This window comes from Mytilus trossulus, chromosome 10 (assembly GCF_036588685.1).
Source record: "Mytilus trossulus isolate FHL-02 chromosome 10, PNRI_Mtr1.1.1.hap1, whole genome shotgun sequence".
Taxonomy (NCBI): Eukaryota; Metazoa; Mollusca; class Bivalvia; order Mytilida; family Mytilidae; genus Mytilus; species Mytilus trossulus.
Genome location: NC_086382.1, coordinates 62,861,805 through 62,879,104, shown reverse-complemented (window position 1 = coordinate 62,879,104; position 17,300 = coordinate 62,861,805). Strand labels below are relative to the sequence as shown.

At 31.5% G+C, this 17,300-nt stretch overlaps 1 protein-coding gene across 1 annotated transcript; it reads left to right on the top strand.

Moving 5' to 3' along the window:
* The first annotated feature begins 3,117 nt into the window (after positions 1-3,117).
* On the top strand, positions 3,118-11,333 carry LOC134688355 (uncharacterized). Its single transcript, XM_063549013.1, has 6 exons — positions 3,118-3,616; positions 4,538-4,790; positions 5,333-5,471; positions 7,173-7,309; positions 8,379-8,556; positions 9,154-11,333. Exons 2-6 carry the CDS (start codon positions 4,591-4,593, stop codon positions 9,748-9,750), a joined length of 1,251 nt encoding a protein of 416 aa, XP_063405083.1. The 5' UTR covers positions 3,118-3,616; positions 4,538-4,590; the 3' UTR covers positions 9,751-11,333.
* Positions 11,334-17,300: the final 5,967 nt, after the last annotated feature.

Sequence of the window (17,300 nt, the reverse complement as noted above, 5' to 3'; positions counted from 1 at the left end):
CGTTTCGGTGTTGTGTCGTTGTTCTCCTCTTATATTTAATGCGTTTCGCTCGGTTTTGGTTTGTTACCCCGATTTTGTTTTTTGTCCATGGATTTATGAGTTTTTAACAGCGGTATACTACTGTTGCCTTTAGATACCAGAGGGACATTCAAACTCATATATCGGAAAAAATAAACTGACAGCGTCATGGCTGAAAAAAAGACAAAAAAAGATAAACAGACAAACAATAGTCCACAAAACACAGAATAGAAAATGTATGGGAAACTACGGTGTATACCATCTACCAACCCCTTTCTAACATGTACTGTTAACACGTTTTACAAAGATTACACATTTCAAGGTAAATTATAAAGGGAAGTCTATAAATCTGACAAAATCAAACGTTATGAACCAATCGAACTATTGAAAAACAACTGTCATATTCTTGACTCAGTACAGTAATTATCAAAAGCATGGTGGACAAACCCGGTTTTAATTGTGACCGAGAAGTCAAACCTGTGTAAACATACATCACAGACATACAACCACTGACTAACAGATAAATCTATCATAAAAAAACTTGCTGTAGTTGAATAATATAGAAGTGAATCAAACGTTTTGTAATTCCCAGTAAGTTATAAATCTAAATACAAGTGTAACAAAATGAAAACAATTCTGTAAAAACCTCTTACGTTCGAATCGCACCTCAGTGTTACAAACCCAGATAAAGCCTTAAAGAAATTGCATGTTTTGGCTAACGAAAATTATATTTGTTTATAGCCTTTTTTGTCCGAGTAGTCTAAGGCGCTGGACACCTAAGTTCTTAAGAATGTATGACAGAACCAGATGTAGTATAAACATAACCGTGTATAATGGCAAAATATCGTAAGGCATGGCCAGGTTGCAGAGCAGTCAGTTTTTATATATTCTATAGCAATACATATTTAGTTATGTTTTTATTTATCGATAGAAAAGTCAATGTGAGTACCGATGGAAACAATATTCAAAGATTGCATTACAAAGTTAAATTTGACAGCCTTTGAGATTAGATTCATGACAAGGGTCGTTAAACTTACAGGGAGGTGTTTTGCATGGTCTATAAATCCAAAATAAAATCAGGGTAAAACACATGATGTTTTATCCAGTTTGTAATAACTTATTTTGTTCGTGCAATATTATAACGAGGCTAGAAACATGATCACAGCGATGGATTTTGCATATATAAAAATATAAGATAGGTCAGAAGGAACACCACCATTCAATAAACGGAAGGTTAACAATTCCAATTTCCCCTGTGAAATTAAAGTATCGCAACCGAGGAAGGGCCACTTATTCCTGTGTTTATTGCACTTTATTTAATTCAAGCTAATTCTTTTGGGTAAATTTCGTCAGTCTAATTAGAGAATTTTCAGTGAAAATCCAATTTCCATCGCTAAATCAACTTTGAAGAACCTGATTTGAAATGTTGTTTTAGTTTTTTTTCTTTCTTGATATGCATGACAAATCTGATACAGTATAGTTTCTCATGCAACTATTGATCATTGATTTGTCTTATTCCATAATTCGTGGCGTAAGTTTCGTAATAATGTTTAAAACAAATAAATCACAATAATATTTAACCTTGAGGAAAATTGAAAACGGAAAGTCCCTAATCATATGGCAAAATCAAAAGCTAAAACATATTAAACGAATGAATAACACCTGTCATATTTCTGAATTTTTAATGCTAAATGTATCAACGGGGATTTTGAACTTCTTTTTGTGTAACTTACGTTAGTATATATTCTAGTATTAAGAGATTTCTAGATTTTCCAACAACCAAATATCATCAAGGTAATTTTAGATGTTGAATTTATCAATTATACGAAATTCAGACGGACACGACGGATGACGGATGAGTTCGAATCAAATCATTATCATATTTTTGATGGGAAATCCCTTTTTATATGACAAATCCCACAATTACGTTGCGTACAAGAATAAATGTCGATTCACTCAATCTTAACCACGTGTTTTATTGTCAGGTAGTGTATAAAGAAAATATATCTAGAAAACGACCACGAGTTTTCACGTCTTGACTTAGATTTAGCAAAATAAAGCTTGAAAATAGCAGTTAATACTAAAGTGTAAGACAATCGTGAAAAGTTATCAAAAGTATCAGACTTATGATTTGATACGCCAGACGCGCGTTTCGTGAATATAAGACTAATCAGTGACGCTCAGATTAAAAAGTTTTAAAAAAGTCAAAAACTAGTACTAACTTTAAGTTGAAAAACATTTAGGACCAACAAATTCCCAAAAACTGTGCCGAATACGGTTTGGTTGGCTATGCTCAGAAAATTCTCAGTATTTCAAAAAAATCATACTTTTGCTAACAGTGAATTTCTAAAAAAAAAAAAAAAAAAAAAAAGAAAAAAAAAAGAACAACACCGAATTACTATTACTGACCTGACTACTGGGCTAGTTATACCATCGGGGAAAAAAAGTCCATTAGCAGTGGCGTCTATCCAGTGGTGTAAATAGTTATCAAAAGTCAGACGCGCGTTTCGTCTACATAAGACTCATCCGTGAAGTTCCAAACGACGTGTAACAATCTATTTATCGCTTATTTTCAAGCTGAAGAAAACGGTAAGCATATATCAAATTATATTTTATATTTTCAACATATTCAGAAAAGAATGTCTTATTATTTCCAACTTTTCGAAAAAAAAAAAAAGGTTGTGCACTCTTAATATAACCCGTGACGAGCGTTATTTATTGTGCATCACATTTTTTTAGTTACTAGTATCTGGGATCTTAAAATATTTTTTACATGATGGGGGAACTACCTGTGATAAAGAATACGATGGTACATGGCATTGCTGTCGATGCAGAGGCCGGCCGGGATCGACTGACACCTAGAATATCAAGAAACCTGCTATTTATGAAATAAAAAACATCAAAGTAGATTACATTATAATTCAAAGAACAATTTTAGAGTTAAAATAAATTGAAAAACTATAAACAATTATAATTTTATATCAAATATTAACAATAATACTTACTGTTAAATAAAACCTTTGAATAAAAATATAAGTTACGTATACACTTTATTTATTTTGTTCAAAATAAAATCAAAAGAAAATAATTTTAAATCTAAATCAATTTCAAAACCAAGAGTCTCACCTAGAATATCAAGAAACTCGCTATAAAGTTTATAGCGGCTTGATCATTTATATACAAATTTCTAAACGTCCTATTAACCTTTAATTGACTGTTGCCCACATAATAACAAATAAAAACAGGATAAAGATAAACCAGGATAACGAAAGAATTTCAAAAGTTATCAATGCATAAATATAGTTATGGTTCAAAACCAGGCCAAAACTACAAGTTATATAAAAAGGTTATTCTTTAATTTATCATTTGAATACTAATAATTGCATTGTCAGCTATGTCCAAAATGTATGTCAAATATCTCACTTGATATTATCACCATGATCCTCTGCTAAAGTCGGTGTAAAAACTTTTTATCGAAGGTAAAATTCATTCAATTGTATCTATGTACACAGATATGTGTGTATATCATTTTTCTGAACTTTAATTTTATGTATGAATACGTGTTCATAGAGATGTTTTCTATTGACTTTTTCAACAGGTAAGCAACACTTTGAATTTAATTTTTGATGCAGTAAAAACATATGGAAACACTATATTATGCTGTATACCCAAAACGCAAGGCTGGCGTAACGTGACGGATTTGTTTTAAACTCTGATGAAAAGAACTGTAAATCATGGTTTCCTTACTCTTAAAATATACTATATGTCATAGGTGACCAATTTAGAATGATAAGCCTCTGTTGACAATCTTGATTTTAAACATCAATATAAAGCAGAAGATGTATGAATATATATGTAGCAAAGTTTTGTGTGAGGCAGTTGTAACTTTCGTTTCTTGTCAATTTCATATCTAATCAACATGATTAACGGGTAAATGAAGAAAAGTATGTAATAAATCATGTAAGTACCGGAGCTGACCCGATTTTACTCTACCATCCATCAGAGCAATATCGTAATACCTTAAGGGGCATCGGTGGTCGAATGGTCTAAGTGGTTACTACTGTAATCACTGGCTAGTCAACACTAATGTTGTGACTTTGAACCCCGTTCGTGCGAGTTAACTATACTCCTTTCTATATTGACTAGGATTGTCAGTTTTCATTTCGAAAGTCGGTGGTTTTCTACGGGACTCCGGCTTCCTCCACCCAAAAATAACTGATCACCACGGTATATCCCAAAAGCGGTTCTCAAAAGTGGCGTAAAATATACAAAAAATCAAATCATATCTAATCGAACTACCTCATCACATGAATACAGACGTCGCTCTAAATGATTGTTTTCCTAAACTTTTAAACTTTATTTTTAAAAAAACCAGATACTGTACATTACGAAATGATTCGCAATACAAAATTTGAAAAAAAATGTAAATGACATAAACCATGAACATGCTTCTTATCTCTTGTAAGTTGTATATCTTATATTTTTAATGCGATAATATATCGTATCTATATATTTACAGTCTATGCCATAGATGGATGCACGACTATAATACACTAGTATATCAATCCTAAGATGGATGAAAAAAAGATAGCTGTTATTGGAGCAGGAATTATGGGCATTTCTGCTTTAAGACGGCTATCTGAGAACAAGAGGTTTCTTCTTACTTGTTTTGAGCGGAACTATGACCTTGGGGGTCTATGGGTCTATACCGATCAAACAGAAAATGATGTTTATGGACGAAAAATTAATTCTGCTATGTATAGCAATCTACAGTAAGTTAACATTTTAGATTGGTGTCAAAGTCGAATGGGTTAGGTTAGGACAGTTTTGCTTTTTATTCATTTGAGATGTAATAAATACTTCTAGGCTTGAATACAACCTTTAAATGAAATTAAATCATTGTTCATTTTGGTCAAGATTTATGTTGTTTTACGGGATACTCACTAGTCAAGTCGATCGACAAAAACAATGTTTCAATTCAACTAGAAGTCGAAATTTTAATGAAAAGAGACAGAGGATAAACATTACGCATTTAAAAACCATGAAATATGTCAAAGAAAAACAGCCAATACCATTGCCTAGAGGAAAAACGATGAAAGACTTACCAGCTACCAAAAAAATACAACAAAACTTGGACTTATCTCACTACAACATGGACAAGTATCAAATGCCCGGACAGATGATATAATTGCAATCCACTTCTTACATAGAAAATTTGTAAGAATACTTTTAATCAACACATTCGTAGTAATATTAATACAATATGTATCGTATGCATGTTTTTAAAAATGGTTTTCCTTTTATTCAATTACAGGACTAATCTTCCAAAACAATTAATGCAGTTAGAAGGTTTCCCCATGGACGAAAAATGTCCATCTTTTCCTACGCACACGGATGTTTTGGCTTATATCCGTAAAGTTGCCGACCAATGTGATATTCGAAAATATATCAAGGTAAGAAGTGTACATTTGCTGCTTTAAAGGCTAATGGTTAATATACGAACATTTGAGATGTAACTCATTGATCGAGAGAGCAAAGCCGACGACAATATAAATAAAAAACACAAAATAACATCAAGAGACCAGGCGGTCTTCAGAAGCAAATACATGTCTTTGCAAGATGACAAACTCTTCTTAATCGCTATAAAACTAGACAGGGAAAACAATTTCGATTTGGCTAATCAAAACACTCGAATATTTTGGCTTAGAATAGGAACATCAATGATATGTGTATGGCAGGTTGGAGCTAGTTTTAAAATCAAAATGACTGAATTTTAATGATCTTTCCGGATTTTGTATATTCGTATGTTAGTTAAACTAAGTCACTTCTAACTTATATTGTTGTTGTTCTATGATAACTTTTGTATTTTTGTCTATCATTTTTGCTAATGTGCATTATTTATATGTCTTTTTGTATTTCTTTGATCCATATGACGTGGCTGTGAATTCATTTATACTGACATTGTGTTATTGTTCTATAATAATATTTGTATTTTTGTCTTTAAATTTTGCTTATGTGCGTTATGTGTATGTGTTTCTTTGATATAGATGACGTGACTCTGTACTTATACATCCCTTTATTGTACTATTGTACATTTTTGTTTTCTTGTCCTTCATTTTTACTAATGTGCTTTGTCTGTATGTAAAAAGGAAGATGTGGGATGATTGCCAATGTGACCATTGTCCAAAGACACCAAATAACACAAAAATTGACAACTTGTGGTCACCTTACGGTCTTCAACATACCACATAGTCAGCTATTCACGGCCCCCGAAATGACACATGTAAAACAATTCAAACGTGAAAACGAACAGCTTAATTTTTGTACAAATACATTAACAAAAACAAATATGTAACACAACAACAACCTCTGAATAACAGGCAAATTCCAACAGAATGAGGCGGGGTTAAACATGTAAGTGGGATCCAAATCCTCCCCTCACCTGGGACAGAAGTGTAACAGTATAACATAAGAACGAACTATAGAAATCAGTTGAAAAATCACTTAACTCATCAGATGGATACAAATAGAAATACATATAACAAGAACACAGAGTGGACGTTACCGGGTATTGTATATCCCAATAACAAAAAGACACTAGGTACAGCTCTGTTAGTACTCACAGCTACTGACAGCTAGTTTAAAATCATTAACAACTAATAAAAGAAGCATGCTTCTAAGACTAAATTATCAATCAGTACACATCGAAAATCCAATGGATTTATTGTAAAGTTTTAGGGATTAAGATTACAACACAATGTTGACTGCTGTATCCCAATTTTTGATATTTTTACTTAATATGTCTGTTTGATTTGTTCACATATCGTTGTCAATATAATGCGATTGTTTGCGACGGTCATTTAAGAGAGAGGTATAGCTCATGAAAACAGGTTTAATCCACCATTTTCTATATAGGAAAATGCCTGTACCAAATCAGGAATATGACAGTTTTTATCTATTCGTTTGATGTGTTTGAACTTTTCAATTGTGCCTTTTGATTAAAGACATCATCCCGTTTTACATTTTCCTCGAAGTTCAGTTTTTCTATGATGTTACTTTCATTAAAAAGCTGGGCTTTTTGTCTTTCTTTCTGAAGCGTCCAACCTCGTTCATACTATTGTTTATTTAATTCCTGAAAATGACGATATTTGCAGTTCAATACTGAAGTACAGTTAGTTACACCAGTTTCGGAAAATACACAGGATACAAAATGGCTAGTAACATATGGCGATAATAGAAAAAAGAATGACAGTCAGGTTGAAGTATTTGATGCTGTTATTGTTTGTAATGGGTAAATGTTAACAGATAGCTAATAAATCTTATTAATGTTTTAACCAATGATTTACCAGTACTGTACGCTTCCGTTCAACTCATATTGTATAGTTACGACAATAGTCATATGTAAATGCTGTCTCATGTACATCGTGCCCATAGCGAAACATGAAATCCACACTGATAACTTACTTCTTCTTCCATTGCGAGGTATGACCACTTGCAACTTAATACTTATATGTCTATGTGTTATGATTCCACAAAACGGTGGCACTTAAAGAGCAGGAACTAAGAGTAAATCTGGTTTTTAGAAAGGTTTACATAATTAATCAAAAGTTTTCTGTGGGAAGTATTCCGAATTCTGCCATGTTCGATGAGCCACCTTTACTCTTTGTTGTTACAAATATTTCTTAAACTTTCCGTCGATAATGTGCCTTACGTGTATGTGACTATTCTCTTAGGGTTAATCTTGTAATGAAACTGTATAAAGTATCGGTATCTCCTTGGCTTTCAATTTTTTGGTGCTTGAGCATTACAGCCAAATCCAGAAACTCGATTTGGACACACGAAATATAAGTGATATTTCATTTAGTCATTTGAGTAATTCTGACATAGTACAATTTAGAACGTTACGGTTCAATAGCCATGGTAAGTTTGCTCATTGTTGAAGGCCATACGGTGACCTATCGTTGTTAATGTTTTTATCAATTTGGTCTTTTGTGGATAGTTGTCTCATTCGGAATCATAAGACATCTTCTCTTTTTATATTGTACTTTAAAGATATAACAAACACAAGTTTGCAAATACCAAAAAGAAACTTTATAAATTCCGTGCTAACGCAGTGTTTCGTATGCTTTATCAGGAAGCCTGTAGAAACAAAACGTATCTTGAAAGTAGACAATAGTAGGATAAAAGAAAAATGTACGTATTAGTATATTCAGTTTCATAAATAATATAATATTGGACAACATACTTCCAAAAGGGCGATGTTAAAAGACTTGGGTAAGAACATAACTTGACACTCTATTTTTAACATTATTAATTGCTTATTTTATTTATTTAATTACTTTGTTGTATTCTGCTTATAGAAACTGTTCAATTCCAAATTATCCAATGATTGATAACGAGAAGGAGTTTGGAGGATTAGTTATTCATAGTATTCGATATAGACGTCCAGAACTGTTTGCTGGACTTAATGTAGCCGTGTTAGGAGCGAGTCATTCAGGAATGGATATATGTCACGACGTTTCAAAACATGCAAAAAAGGTAAGTACAATTTAACTGTACATATACAGAAACTGGAGTTCATACATTTATGATATATAAAATCGATGTTATTATAGTTTTACGACAACTGGTAATATACCGTAATTGATGAAAGTTTCGTCCCTGAACATATTGGTCCCCAACGGTAAAAGCAACTAAAAAGTCGATTTTCCTTCCTATTCTGACATGAAATATCATAGATACGGTCGTCTTCTGTAAATTTACTGTAAATAAAACAATCATTAAATTCAAACATTAAGGGTTTTCTATATCAAGAAATTAAAAATGGCGTAACTCAGATTAAGAACAACTTTTTGAAACTTTTATTCTCCATGATCAATTTTCGTAATTGATTTGTTCATTAAACTCATTAAGTAGTTAAATTGTTCTATTGGCACTGAAATATTTATAACTAAATCCAGCAACTATTTCCGAAAAATTATATTCGAGAAACAAATCAGTTGCTGATAATGCAATATATTGTCTCACAATTCAAAGTAAAAAGTGTTGTACCTAATGACTTTTGAATATCTATTTCAAATATAAAGCAAAGAAGCTTTCTATTATTTATCTTCTAATCTTTAATTTGTTTTTAAGGTATACTTATGCCACAGAGGTTCTAAGCTGCCAACGTTCTTACCAGCGAATGTTACCGAAAAAACGTCAGGTTTCAAACGTTTCACATCATCTTCCATTATTCTAGATGATAATGACATAATACAGATTGATGCAGTTATTTATTGTACCGGCTTTAAATACGACTTCTCTTTCCTTCCCGAAGGCATACTAGAAGTTGGACAAAATGGTGTCGTATGTAATCTCTACAAGTATATTTTGCCACGTCAATATTCTACTATTTTTTTCATGGGACTTATGAGACTATATATACTTTTCTTTCCCTATGGAGATCACGAGGCTTCCTATATTAAAGCGATGTTAGAGGGGTCTGTCGATATTCCAGCTTATAAGGAGAGGATTGAAGTCATTGATGACGATTCAAAGCGTCCATGGCTCTATAATAGTCATTGGGAGTGGGATAAAGAACTTGCTGGTATTGCAGGGAATTTTGAACCATTCCAATCAGCACTGAAAAAAATCAGAGACCATGTATTGGAAGTCAAAGCAAAAGATTTTTCAAAGTTTAGATTAGATGCTTTTAAAATAACTGGATCAGACTCGTTTGAAATATTATAATACTTGTGATAACAAAATGGTTTGTTGATAGTGCTGTCGTAGATAAATGTTTTTCCTCTTCATATATTCGCATGCAGAATTTAATTATCTAACCCAAATACACGTATTTCACCTTACAAACAAAATTATAATGCAATTTGTATGTAACATTTTTTTCATTGACTAAAAGTTGCCATCAAATCCACAGTTGACCAGGCGTAACTAAGGATGGACCCGCCATTTTGAATTGTTGAATCAACAAATGTTCGATTACTACTATATAATCGAAAATAAAACAACACCTACCTCGAATTCGCCGTTTAAATGTAATTTTATCCGAATTTGAATCGTACCGGTAAGGTAATACACCTTATTGCTAATCCCAGCTGATCCGGGCGCTTGAACTTTTGACACATTCAACAATCAAATTGCCATTGTGCGTCAGATATTTTGTTTTATGACGTCAAAATTTTACGGGAACCTGTGTGATATCCAGTAATGGCGGACAAATAGCGATAAAGTGTATAATCTCCAGTATGTAAGTTTTCATTTGTATGACGTCACGTTTAGCCATGACGTCTTTGCGCCTAAATCATTCATGAAGTTCCACAGATGTTTTTTATTTGTCAAATTTATACCTTTTTTTTTAAAAGTTTTATCGTATTATTTCTTTTTGTAATGCATTAGAATCGGAATAACAGTACTGTAGTTGAAGAGTTGCCACCGTCAATTTTGATTTGACGGTCGCAAATCTCCGTTTTACTGTCTCCGCTACGCGTCGCCAGTAAAACTGCATTTGCGACCGTCAAATCTACAATTGACGGTGGCAACTCTTCAACTACAGTACTGTTATTCCTTAAGTACATTGTTAAAATTTGGATAAGAAGTTTGGAACTTTTTCTTGCATTTTTCCAACGTGGAATCTCTAAAATAAAATCATATTTAGAGTTTAAAAGAAAAAATCACAATAAACTGAACTTCCTTGAGTATTAAAAACGAGAAGTCCCTAATCAAAAACAAAAGCTCAATCACATCAAACGAATAGATAACAAAAACTGTTATAAACTTAACCCCTAATGAATTTGTTTTATTCTTTGACAGGACAAAATTTTTACACCAAGCCAAAAACTCTTCTTAATGACAGAAAATGTAAATATTGTACAGTTGATTGTGTAGAAGACGAAAAACATTTTTTAATGCATTGTGAAATTTATTCAGATCTGCGAAATGATCTTTTTGTGAAAGCAAGTGCAATTAACCCAAATTTTTACGATTTTAATCATGATGACAAATTTATCTTTCTGATGTCACATGACTGTATACAACCCTTTTTAACAAAATCTTTATATTTTATGTTTAACCGCAAAAAATATTGTGTATAACAGAATGTTTTTTTTTTAAATGTGATGTAAAAGTTTTATTTATTCATTTGTAAATGAATGTTAGAATAGTTTTAAAGCAAAAGTGTCTCAAAAGTCAGTCATGGCTGGATACCGATATTTTAACTTCGATTTAAATTCTTATTTGTATTTTTATACTTATATTATTATGTATGATATTGTTCAGTATTGGTATGTGACACTATAATAAAATATTCTGTCTGTCTGTCTCTCTGTCTATACATCCTGTCATAGTGCTATCATAAATTCGTGTATTTTTGTCTTTCGCATTGCTAATGGGCTTCGACTGTGTGCCTTTTTGTTGTTCTTTGTATACACATGCGTTTGTTTTTATAATTATTACGATTTTTAAAAATGTTGACTACTGTACCCTTTTTTGACATTTGCAACTACTGTTTGACGACCGGTCCATGGTGTGTCATTGTAACCTGTAGATAACTCGAAAATGAAATTCCAAGATCGTTACTGCTACAACATTAGACCTCCAAATGATTATTTTTTTTAAGTATTAGTGCAATAGTTATATTCGAACGGTAATGTTGACTGTAAAATTAAATTAAATACATAATTTGATCAAAAAGCCGAAATACGCTATAAATGTTATAGGTCATGAGAACATATTATTATCGGACAATGAAAACAAAGATTTCGAAATATATGCCTTCGTCAAGGAAAATAGCATTTTTTTCTTACAAGATTTATTTAGCCAATTTGACGTACAGAAAAAATCGTAAAACAGCACTAATTTCGGGGAGGAGGAAGGAGTTTCATCATATAGTTTATACATCGGGACATTAGTCATTTCTGCCTGTGAAGAGAGATGAAATTCTTACACCTATGTCAGTCATCCTACTTAAAATTTTAAGGGAACTTTTATATCCTTGAACAAAACCTTTGACCACCAACATTACCATATGTTCAACAGTTGAAACTTGGTTGGTAGTGATAAGAAAGACTTGTATTCACAAACAACATGTTCCTTTCGAATTAGACGCAGAAGCAACCAAAATTTGTTATTAGGAAAAACCTCCAATGTTTTAATCAGTTATTAGACAGGTCGATACCCAGGAAATGTATACAGGACATATAACAAAAAATTCAAAATCGCATCTCCATGAGGAAAAGGAAAGGTGTACTTGTTTAAAGATATTATATATAAACTATCATTATATTTGGTATCATAAAAACACGTTAGAAAAAGGTCATACTTTTAACAAGAAATATAGGGTATATGTCCTTATTTATGATACAATGAATCGTGAGAAACACTTTCTTATTGAAGAATTAATCATAACATTAAAAAAAAATTATCACGTTTAAAAATCAGGTTTAAACAGTAATGCAGCGATCAACTAATTCAATGATTTAATTAAGTTGAACAATCAAATTTAATCATGATTGTATTTACTTTAATGATGCAATTTACTTTAAATGACGTAATAATGTTCCAGAATCAAGATATTACCAGTTTTAGCCAGGATGTACGGTATTCATATATTATATGTATATATAGGAAGATGTAGTATGAGTGCCAATGAGACGACTCTTCGTCCGATTCACAATTAATAAAAGTAAACTGCTATAGGTCAAAGTACGGTCTTCAACACAGAGCCTAGGCTTACACCTTACAGTAAGCTATAAAGGTCCCCAAAAATTACTTGTGTAAAACCATTCAAACGGGGAAACCAACGATCTAATATATAAACGAGAAACGTATGAACTACATTAATAATGTGTATGTTAATGTTAGTTGTAAAGTTCATGTTACTCGATCTAGTCAAACATGGTAGGTTTACAGTTTTACAATGTGCTAGATTTTTAACAATAATATAAACATTTCGGGACTTTTGTTTCATAATTAAATAAATACTTTAATACTAACTATTGTAACAAAAAGTAACTATGCGAAGCGAATCCCGAATGTCAACAATATGCACCCTTTTAATTGAAACATCCTTTATGTAGTACCCCTGTATGTAATACAACTTTATGTAGTATCCCTGAATGTAGTACCCCTGTATGTAGTACAACTTTATGGAGTACCCCTGTATGTAGTACCCCTGTATTTAGTATCCCTCTATGTAGGACTTCTGTATGTAGTATCCCTGTATGTAGTACCCCTGTATTTAGTACAACTTTATGGAGTACCCTTGTATGTAGTACCCTTGTATGGAGTACCCCTGTATGAAGTACCCCTGTATGTAGTATCCCTGTATGTAGTATCCCTGTATGTAGTACCCCTATATGTACTGCCCATTTATGCAGTGCATGAATATTTTTTTTCATATCCGGTGTAAATAGTTGATGAAATATATACAAATGTAGTACCATGAATTTCGTAATGATCGCTCTATTTAACAATATTCTTTACTAAAATGGAGGGACGAATAATGTTTCATCACGTTAAGATATCCATTAAACCAAGTTCAACTGACTATATTTCTTGTAATGCCCTGTTCGAAGTCAGGAACACGGTTGTTGTTATCAAATAATTCGTTTATATGTTTGTTGGCGTTTGTATTTGTTGCACTTTAGTGTTCCTGTTATTCCTTTGTTCTCTCTTGTAGTTAGAGTGTTTCCGTTAGTTTAAGTTTGTAACCCGGATTTCTATCAATCGATTTATGACTTTGAACACTACTGTTGCCTTCTACAAGATAATGCAACTTAATGGGGTTTTTGTTATTCTTTTTTTTTTTTTTTTTTTTGTGAAGCTAAGATAGTAAAATGAATTACGCTATTCATGCTTTTATTTCTTTTCTTTAGAAATCATTTAATGTTATTAGATTGTAATTCTGTTGTGACTTTAATATACATGTACATTTGAAATGTGAAATTTGCAACAACTATTTAAAAAAGAATATTTAATTTAGTAAACTCAAAGTTTTGTAGTAGGAAGTGTCAAAACGTAAAACAAGCAGCAGAAAAAGGCGTATGATCAGTCAGAAGGAAAAAAAACTAGAATATATTATGGTTCATATTTTTCCTCTTAAATTTAATAAAATGCTTTCTAAACTAAATAATTGAACCTTCCGAATCTCTTTATAAAATTCGACTGATCTTTAGAAGATTTTTCATTTTTTTTTTAAAGTTTCTTCTCTTACATGAACAAATAAGAACCAGAAAATAGATTTTGAAGTCATTTTTTTCTGCTTTTTGCTGAAAATTGTCAATACATTGTTCTTGAAAATATTGATTCAGTTTGGTTCAATAGTTTAAGAGAATTATGATTGTTTTTTTTAATTTTCTTTAGTATATAGTTAATTGCTTAACTCATATCATAGTACCTGTTCAGAATTAAATGCGATTATATAAAAGAGGAGCTAAAGATACTAGAGGGACAAACTCATAGATCGAACATAAACTGACAACGCCATGTCTAACAAAGAAATAAGAGTTCACGAGACGCACCATAGAAATCTAAAGACTAAACAACACGAGCCCCACCAAAAACTGGGCATGATCACTGATGCTCCGGAAGGGTAAGCAGATACTGCTCCACATGTGGCATACGAATATCGTTAGAATTTTAAATTACATCTGAAATAAAATTATAACTGAATGTGTTCTGTAAATTAATACTGTTAAATAATAACAGATGCAAGTCACACAATACCGTTTTATTGTTATTATTCATATTGCAGCGAGTATTTTATGTTTTATCATATTTCTATGATAAACATCTGATATTTTAACTTCGATTTAAATTCTTATTTGTATTTTTATACTTATATTATTATGTATGATATTGTTCAGTATTGGTATGTGACACTATAATAAAATATTCTGTCTGTCTGTCTCTCTGTCTATACATCCTGTCATAGTGCTATCATAAATTCGTGTATTTTTGTCTTTCGCATTGCTAATGGGCTTCGACTGTGTGCCTTTTTGTTGTTCTTTGTATTTATTTGTTTATTTCTTTTTCTTTAGAAATCATTCAATGTTATTAGATTGTAATTCTGTTGTGACTTTAATATACATATACATTTGAAATGTGAAATTTGCAACAACTATTTAAAAAAGAATATTTAATTTAGTAAACTCAAAGTTTTGAAGTAGGAAGTGTCAAAATATAAAACAAGCAGCAGAAAAAGGCGTATGATCAGTCAGAAGGAAAAAAAACTAGAATATATTATGGTACATATTTTTCCTCTTAAATTAAATAAAATGCTTTCTAAACTAAATAATTGAAACTTCCGAATCTCTTTATAAAATTCGACTGATCTTTAGAAGATTTTTCATTTTTTTTTTTAAAGTTTCTTCTCTTACATGAACAAATAAGAACCAGAGAATAGATTTTGAAGTCATTTTTTTCTGCTTTTTGCTGAAAATTGTCAATACATTGTTCTTGAAAAAATATTGATTCAGTTTATTTCAATAGTTTAAGAGAATTATGATTGTTTTTTTATTTCCTTTAGTATATAGTTAATTGCTTAACTCTTATCATGGTACCTGTTCAGAATTAAATGCGATTATATAAAAGAGGAGCTAAAGATACTGGAGGGACAAACTCATAGATCGAACATAAACTGACAACGCCATGTCTAACAAAGAATAAGAGTTCACGAGACACACCATAGAAATCTTAAGACTAAACAACACGAGCCCCACCAAAAACTGGGCATGATCACTGATGCTCCGGAAGGGTAAGCAGATACTGCTCCACATGTGGCATACGACTATCGTTAGAATTTTAAATTACATCTGAAATAAAATAATAACTGAATGTGTTCTGTAAATTAATACTGTTAAATAATAACAGATGCAAGTCACACTATACCTTTTTATTGTTATTATTCATATTGCAACGAGTATTTTATGTTTTATCATATTTCTATGATAAACATCTGATAGTCGGTTTAACAATCCTTCGATCTGAAACTGAATAAATTATAGTATGCGTTTCATAAATCAATAATTGGAAATATCCTTGAAACATTTATTTTTTTCGTTTTCCAATATTTTGTAAACTCATTTGTTTGTTATTATGTAATCACAACCTGCGATAAAAATCAAGGTTAGTAATATGCTGTATCATGTTAAATTTCATCAAAAAGATTCCATAAAAAAGTTATGTAATAAAAAAATCATCAAAGATACCAGAATTATAATATTAATGGGGTTTCTTTGAAATCAAAATAATAAATCACTTCAGTACAACATGCAGTACGAACACACTGAATGTTTTACATGTGTCATTTTGGGGCCTTTCAAAGCTGACTTGCGTAATGGATTTTCTTCATTGTTGAAGACCGTGCGTTGACTTCTGTTCATTTTCTTTCTGTGAAGTGTTGTATCATTCCAATTATACCCCATCTTCTTATTTTTATGTTTTTAAGCTAAATGAACACGCAACAGCAACATACATTTATATCTTTTCCAGAGAAAGGGATAGCATAAATCATTTAACATGCTATGAGAAAGTTGTGAAAACTTTGATTTAATAAAAGAAATTAAATGTAATTTAAGAATTGAACATTTTCATGGTGTATTCCTTTCCTATATTATTTAAGCAAACATTGATGTTGGTTTCAATTCAAGTATTGTATGCTACATGCAGAGCAGGATCTACTAACCCTTCCGGAGCACCTGAGATCACCCCTAGTTTTTGGTGGGGTTCGTGTTGTTTATTCTTAAGTTTTCTATGTTGTGTCATGTGTACTATTGTTTGTCTGTTTGTCTTTTTCATTTTTAGCCATGGCGTTGTCAGTTTATTTTAGATTTATGAGTTTTGGTTTCTTTCGTCCCTCTTTTGTATGTGTTGCATATTAGCCACCAACGTACATATATCATGAAGTTTTCTCAATTTGTGTACAGTCTTTTAACTGGTAAATGTAAACCCATCTCTACAAGACTCCTTACTGGATTTCAAGATTTATTTGGGTAAAAACAACAACTGCCAGCAGCAACCATTTTATCAACAAGGAGACTGTTATACAAATGCAACCATTTTAGTTTTCCAAAGATTCAACATTTAAGGCTGTTTTTTTTTTAAATATACGCAATGTATATTGAGGAAATCCAAAATAATTTTTAAATTAACAGATTAAGAGAACACAAAAAAAATTTAAACATTAATCTAAATGTCCTCTGAGCTGCAGACCTACCATTTTAAAAACTCACCAGTTTGAAGATGGAATGTTTATTGCACTAAAATACACTCGATAATGCAGA

Coding starts and splice junctions, on each gene's coding strand:
- LOC134688355 (XM_063549013.1), top strand. CDS start 4,591: ATGGATGAAAAAAAGATAGCTGTTATTGGAGCAGGAATTATGGGCATT. Junction 4,791..5,332: donor GCTATGTATAGCAATCTACA/GTAAGTTAACAT, acceptor ATTCAATTACAG/GACTAATCTTCCAAAACAAT. Junction 5,472..7,172: donor ATATTCGAAAATATATCAAG/GTAAGAAGTGTA, acceptor CGATATTTGCAG/TTCAATACTGAAGTACAGTT.